This window comes from Penaeus monodon, chromosome 12 (assembly GCF_015228065.2).
Source record: "Penaeus monodon isolate SGIC_2016 chromosome 12, NSTDA_Pmon_1, whole genome shotgun sequence".
Lineage (NCBI taxonomy): Eukaryota > Metazoa > Arthropoda > Malacostraca > Decapoda > Penaeidae > Penaeus > Penaeus monodon.
The window spans coordinates 6,411,808-6,419,196 of record NC_051397.1 but is presented as its reverse complement, the minus strand read 5'-3'; the positions used below and the strand labels follow the sequence as shown (position 1 = coordinate 6,419,196).

At 35.3% G+C, this 7,389-nt stretch overlaps 1 protein-coding gene across 1 annotated transcript in view; it reads left to right on the top strand.

The window, feature by feature from the left end:
• Positions 1–6,956, top strand: part of LOC119579222 (protein farnesyltransferase subunit beta-like) — a 16,679-nt gene extending 9,723 nt beyond the window's left edge. Inside the window, exons 7-9 of the mRNA XM_037926953.1 lie at positions 1,738–1,849; positions 3,114–3,228; positions 5,063–6,956. Coding sequence (XP_037782881.1) covers positions 1,738–1,849; positions 3,114–3,228; positions 5,063–5,209 — 374 coding nt within the window. The 3' untranslated portion in view covers positions 5,210–6,956. The remainder of the gene's footprint in view (positions 1–1,737; positions 1,850–3,113; positions 3,229–5,062) is intronic.
• Positions 6,957–7,389: the final 433 nt, after the last annotated feature.

The window sequence follows — 7,389 nt, the reverse complement described above, 5'->3', positions numbered from 1 at the left end:
TATTATTATTTAAAATATAATAAATTTTTTTTGGTTGTTAAAATTTTTTTTAATCCAATAAATAACTAATTCGTTTTAAACTTTTTCAGAAAAATTGGTTGATGGCTCTATCATTTGGCAGGAGGTCTCTTTCCATCCTCCACACATTGCTTGCACAAAAGGTATGCAAGTACAGAGAAGTATTTTTACTAAAAATGAGTATATTGTCTTCAGAGGGGAGAGGGAGAATTGGCATTACATATGAAGGTAATAAGTATGCATTAACATACTGGGTTCCAGATAATAGAGATATTAAACTAATAAATGTTAGTAATACAGTACGAGTAATCCATAAATATCGATAATACAATACTTAAAGGTTTGATATATGAGACCCCTGATTTGGATATACATTTTATCCGCTAGAGATAGTGAGTGCTATTGTCATGTTACTAAAAACTTTTCTGCAGATTTTTTTTAGGAGTAGTGCTTATGTGGTATGTATTTATGGCTGATGTTGTGATAGGAAAGAAATGCTATAGTTTTGTTCTGATATAAGAGGGGATAGATATCATTACTTTGAAAGATGAATGGTAAGTAAAGTAAATGGGGAATAATGCAATATTATTTGTGAAGACATAAAGTGAGGATAAGGTTGATTTGATTTGGGATAATATGTGTGTGTGTCTGTGTGCGTGTGTACGTGCATATGTATGTATGTATGTATGTATGTATGTATGTATGTATGTATATATGTATGTATATATGTATGTATATATGTATGTATATATGTATATTTGCATATATATATTGAATATATATGAATATAATATATTATATATATATATATATATATATATATATATATTATATATATATATAATATATAATATATATATATAGATATAGATATAGATATTAATTATGATATTAATATATATATATAATATATAATATAGTTAGATATAGATATATACATATATAGATATAGATAGATATATAAATATATAAATATAAATATATAATATAATATACAAATAAATAATATAATAATATAATATATAAATATTATATAAATATATAAATATATAATATAAATATATATTATGAATATTATAATAATTATATATAATTATTAATATATAAAAAATATATATATTATATATATATATAATTTTTATATTATATTATTATATATATATATATATATATTATATATAATAATATATATATATAATGAATATATATAATATATTATATATATATATATATAAAATTTTAAAATATATATTATATATATTATTTATATATATATTTCATATATATATATATATCATATATATTATATATATATTATATATAATATATATATATTATATATATATATATATATATATTATAATATATATTTATATATAATATATTATTATATATATTATTTTTATATATATCTATATATAATATGTATTATATTATATATATATTATATATTATATAGAATTTATATATTTTCATATATATATCTATATTATAATATCATTATTATTATCAATATAGTATATTATATATATATATATATATATATATATATATATATATTATATATGATATATATATTATATTTATTATATTATATATTATATATCTATATATATATATATATATATATATATATTCATATATATAATAAGAATACTAGAATTATGAATAAAGTAACCTAGAAGATTTAAAATAATGCCATGTATACTGCTCTTTCAGATGCAGTGAACATGAGTGCTGAACGGTGGATGTTCAACCAGGAAGCATTACAAGAATACCTGTTAATATGTTGTCAGCATCCACGTGGTGGACTTATTGACAAGCCTGGAAAGTAAGTTTGGATTTCTTTTCTACTTCTTCATCCTCATCATCTCCTCCTCCTCCTCCACTCCTACTCCTACTCCTACTCCTACTCCTACTCCTCCCCCTCCTCCTACTCTTACTTCTCCCCCCCTCCTCCCTCCCCTCCCCCTCCCCCTCCCCCTCCTCCCTCTTCCCCCTTGTCTCTTTCATCCCTCCTCCTCCTCCTCCTCCTCCTCCTCCTCCTCCTCCTCCTCCTCCTCCTCCTCCCCTCCTCCTCCTCCTCCTCCTCCTCCTCCTCCTCCTCCTCCTCCCCTTTTTCTTTCTCCCTCTCTCCTCCTCCTCCTCCTCCTCCTCCTTCTCCTCTTCTTCCTCCTCCTCCTCTTCCTCCTCCTCCTCCCCTCCCTCCTCCTCCTCCTCCTCTCCCTCCTCCTTCTCCTCTTCCTTCTCCTCCTATTCCTCCTCCTCCCCCTCCTCCCTCCTCTTTCCTCCTCCTCCACCCCCCCCTCCTCCTCCTCCTCCTCCTCCTCCTCCTCATCCCTCCTCCTCCTCCTCCTCATCTCTCCTTCTCCTCCTCCTCCTCCTCTATTCCCTTCTTCTTCCCCCTTCCTCCCTTCTTCTTTCTCCTCCTCCTCCTCCTCCTCCTCCTCCTCCTCCTCCTCCCCTCCTCCCCTCCTCCTCCTCCTCCTCCTCTTCCTCCTCCTCCTCCTCCTCTTCTCTTCCTTCTCCTTTTTCTTCTTCTCTCCTTTTCCTCCTCCTCCTCCTTCTTCCTCCTCCCTCCTCCTCCTCCTCCTCCTCCTCCTCCCCTCCTCCTCCTCCTCCTCCTCTGTTTCCTCCTCCTCCTCCTCCTCCTCCTCCTCCTCTGTTTCCTCCTCCTCCTCCTCCTCCTCCTCCTCCTCCTCCTCCTCCTCCTCCTCCTCCTCCTCTTCCTCCTCCTTCTCCTCCTCCTTCTCCTCCTCCTTCTCCTCCTTCTCCTCCTCCTCCTCCTCCTCCTACTTCTCCTCCTCCTTCTCCTCCTCCTCCTTCTTCTTCTTCTTCTTCTCATTATTATTATTATTATTATTATTATTATTATTATTATTATTATTATTATTATTATTATTCTCCTCCTCCTCCTCCTCCTCCCTCCTCCTCCTCCTCCTCCTCCTCCTCCTCCTCCTCCTCCTCCTCCTCCTCCTCCTCCTCCTCCTCCTCCTTACTCTCTTGAGCTGTCCTTACTTGAGTGAAATTAAGAATGATTTGTTGTATATAGAATATTATAGTAATAACTTCATTACTGTTGCTATCTCTTGCAGGGCATCTGATTTTTATCATACATGCTACACTTTAAGTGGTATGTCAGTAGCACAACATTTTTCCACTGCTGCAATACACAAGAAGTGTGTTGTTGGTCATTCATCTAATGAACTGGTAAGATACCTATTTTAAAGCTTTATTAAATTTGATAATGCTGATGTAGCCATCAACAATTGCATTGATGCCATGGCTGTCTGAGATTGGAGAATTCAGGCCATTCTGACTTTGGAAAGTGGCCCACTGTAGGGCATGTGTGTGTGTGTGTGTGTGTGTGTGTGTGTGTGTGTGTGTGTGTGTGTGTGTGTGTGTGTGTGTGTGTGTGTGCGTGCGTGCGTGCGTGGGTGTGCATGTGCATGTGCATGTGCATGTGCATGTGCATGTGCGTGTGCGTGTGTGTGTGTTTGTATAGAAAGCAACAAAGAGAGGAACAGAAAAACACAAATAAGCTGAAGGCCTTTTTGCCATATTGCTTCTTTAGGGCATGGATAAGGAATACAGAGAATAGCATTGGGCATATGTGTGTGACTTACTGCACATTAAATAATTAATTTAAACATATGTGCACATACATCCATGCACCTACACTGGTAAATACTGTACTGTACATCTGTACTGTCACCCACCCAGTCAATTACCCAGTTATCCTCAACACACACCCACTCCCACTCCCACTTCCACTCATCGACCCACACACACCCACTCCCACTCCCACTTCCACTTCCACTTCCACTTCCACTCATCCACCCACACACACTCACCCACCCATACACCCCCACACTCACCCACACCCACAAACACCCCCACACTCACCCACACCCACAAACACCCCCACACTCACCCACACCCACAAACACCCCCACACTCACCCACACCCACAAACACCCCCACACTCACCCACACCCACAAACACCCCACACTCACCCACCCCCACAAACACCCCCACACTCACCCACCCAAACAAACACACCCCCACACTCACCCACCCACATTCACTAACACACACATTCCTCACACACACACACATTCAATCACACACACACATTCACTCACACACACACATTCACTCACACACACACATTCACTCACACACACACATTCACTCACACACGCACGCACGCACGCACGCACGCACGCACGCACTCACACGCACGCACTCACGCACGCACGCACCACGCACGCACGCACCACACACGCACCACGCACGCACACACACACACACACACACACACACACAAACACACACACACACAAATATAATGGCCCGAATTCTCCCCTCAGTTTGGCAAGGCATCTCCACATTTGTCGATGGCCATACATTCAAATATCGAGGTTCCATGCATAATTTTGTCTTATCTTAATTGGGTTTGAATGTTACCAGGGTAAAGACCTTTATCATCTGTTAATTTTACCTTTGCTATATTACAGTTTCTACTATCTATCCCAATTGACTTTGCACACTAAACTTTCTAGTCTGTTAAGGATTAATTATTAACAAATAGGTAATAGGAGTACTTCTAGCATCCCACATCCATGATGTGATGAGCATATTTAGTGCCTCAGATTTTGTTGGGTGTTGAAGTGGCTAATGTTGGTTACAACAGAGATTTCAAGCTTATTTTATCTAATATTACTATGTATTCAGAGAAAAATCTCATTGAATGCTTTGTTTGTACACATTTGTAGTTATTACTACTGACTTTTATATTTTTCATGTCTTTTGTAGATTTATCTTTGAGTATTTAGTGTTAGGTCATTTAATTGCTTTTTGAAGTGTTGTAGGAAGGACTGTTCAAACTCTTTGTACATTTGATCAGGGTTGGAGGTAGAGAGGGAATTGGGCACCCTCTTATCTTACTATTCAATTTTTGTTAATTTTTGTTTTTTGCTTCTTTTATTTCTAAGGTGAGAAAGAAGGTATTTATATATTTTTTTCTTTTTTCTTCCACAGAGTATGGTGCACCCTTTGTACAACATAGGTGTGGAGTCAGCTTTAGCAGCCACACAATATTTTAACAATTTACCAGTGCCTGAAACAAGAGAAAATAACCAAACTAGTACCAACACATCTAGTCATGATGACAGGGCCCAAACTTGAGGAGGATTTTTCTTAGAAGAATATCGTATAAATTGATTTTAAATATTATGAACTTCTGCATTTTTGTTTGAAAGTCTGAAGGTGACTAACATTGTTTCCAAATGAAAAAGTGTAGAAGAAAGTTCTCTTCTTATGGTGGGAAAGTGCTTAGATAAGAAGTGATTTGTTCACATACTTGCTGTATGAATTGAGTATGAGTGAGTAGTCTTATACATGAAGAATTTCCCCCACAGGGTTGGCATCAAAACTTCACTATAGTTTTGAAGATTTTATTTGTTAATATGCCCACATTGAAAAATAGTTACTGAATTAAAGATGTACTAAACTGAAGTAAAAGAAAGACTTGACATAGACTTAAAAGAATTCATAAGGTTACAAGTTGTGAACATGAATGCCTTACTCTGCCTGATGTAAGTCCTATCACAGAAACAAATGTGTTCATTTAGGAAGAGAGCCTTTAATGGAAACTACAAGAACTTCAGGAAAATGCTAATTTGGTTTGTAGACATGAAATGACAGTTGCTTATGCTCCATTTTATATATTTTTACCTTATATTGGTAGCTGTAGCATGCTTGATGCTAATAATGTTTCATAAGGCTAATGTTAAAGAAATCAGGTTGATGTATACTCAACAGTAAAAAATGTCTATATTTGACATAATATGTTGGGATGCAATTTAATCATCAGACATAATGTTATGGGTATTTAGCTATTTTATGAGGTGTTAGGGAGATTTATTTTCGATCCTCTCCTGTAAGTGTTAGAATTTGAGCTATTAAAGATGTCACATTCTTACTAGTAACAAGTGGTATGTCAAAATGGTTCTGTTTGTGCTATACTGTCTGTTATGACAAATATGCAACTGGTGTTTCAAGTGATGGGCATTTTGTTCACACACTGTCCGTACTGTAATTATAAGAAAAGATATGTGGAAGACTGCATTTAATATGTGTTATATTCTCTGTTAAGACCTGCAGTATTAGATGATTCATAGACAGTGGTGCACTCCTAGCATTTGAGTTAAATGATAACAGTAATAAGAGCAGTTTCATACCATTTTCTCTTTCAACAAAATTTATAGTTTCATGGAGTTATAGAGAATCTTCTTAGGCAAAAGAAAATAGTGTTGATATTCAGTAATGACATTTTTACACCAAAATGAATTTGGGGAAAAAAATTAACTACCCAGTAGAAAAATTATTGCCAAAATTTTTAATAATGCTTCCTAGAATCTTTCTTGAAGTAGAAGTTCACATTGAAGTAATTCTGACAAATATTAAGGTGCTTTACATACTGATTTTAAAAAACAAACAAAGGAGCAAATGGTAGTTCACTTTACTAAGAAATGAAGGGGTTTTAGTTTGGTTGCTGACTTTTGGTGCTGTAACCATAAAAAGCTTCTGATTTTATGTGTTAAGTACAGCCACATACAAAAGTTTGTTTGATGCTGAAGCCTCAGAATACCTCACCGTGAGTTTATTTGTAATTTGTGAAACAATTTTAAATGTTCTGACATGGCTTTGGTGTGTGATGGCAATTGAAAATGGGAAAGTTTGAACAACTTAAGATTTCAACACTTGTATATGAATTCCTTTTAATCTTTACTCAGAAACACATTTTTATATATTTTCAACATAGTTGTAGCATTGAACATTATATGCTTATGGTCATCATATTGATAAAATAGAATTTAGATTTCCTAAAATGATATTGTTGTATACTTTATTATATCCATTTTAAATCTAATTTCTTATTTACCTCTTTCCTTGCTTATTTGAAGTCAAAGCAAAACATGTGCATGGTTACAGTATAGTACATATATATATATTTTTTTCCAGTTTTGTCTCCTTTCCATTTTTTTTTTCCTTTTCTTTATATCCTGATTTGTTTCATTCTTCCTGTCTCTTAACCCAATCACCCCGGATTTATGTTCTGTCCCTTGTAGGTTTTTGTGAATTTTGTTACATACAGATGGCTCTACATGTGCTCAGCCTCCAAGGAGTCTATCAGTAGGCCCTACTGACTGATCTTGATTTCCCCATTCCTTGAATTGGCGGGAAAATGCGTTTTTCCTTTTAATACAATTGATATCAATACTGTTATTATTGTTATTGATGTTATGATTATTAAAGTATTATTAAAATCTTGTTAACATTTAAGACAATGAAATAATGCAAAA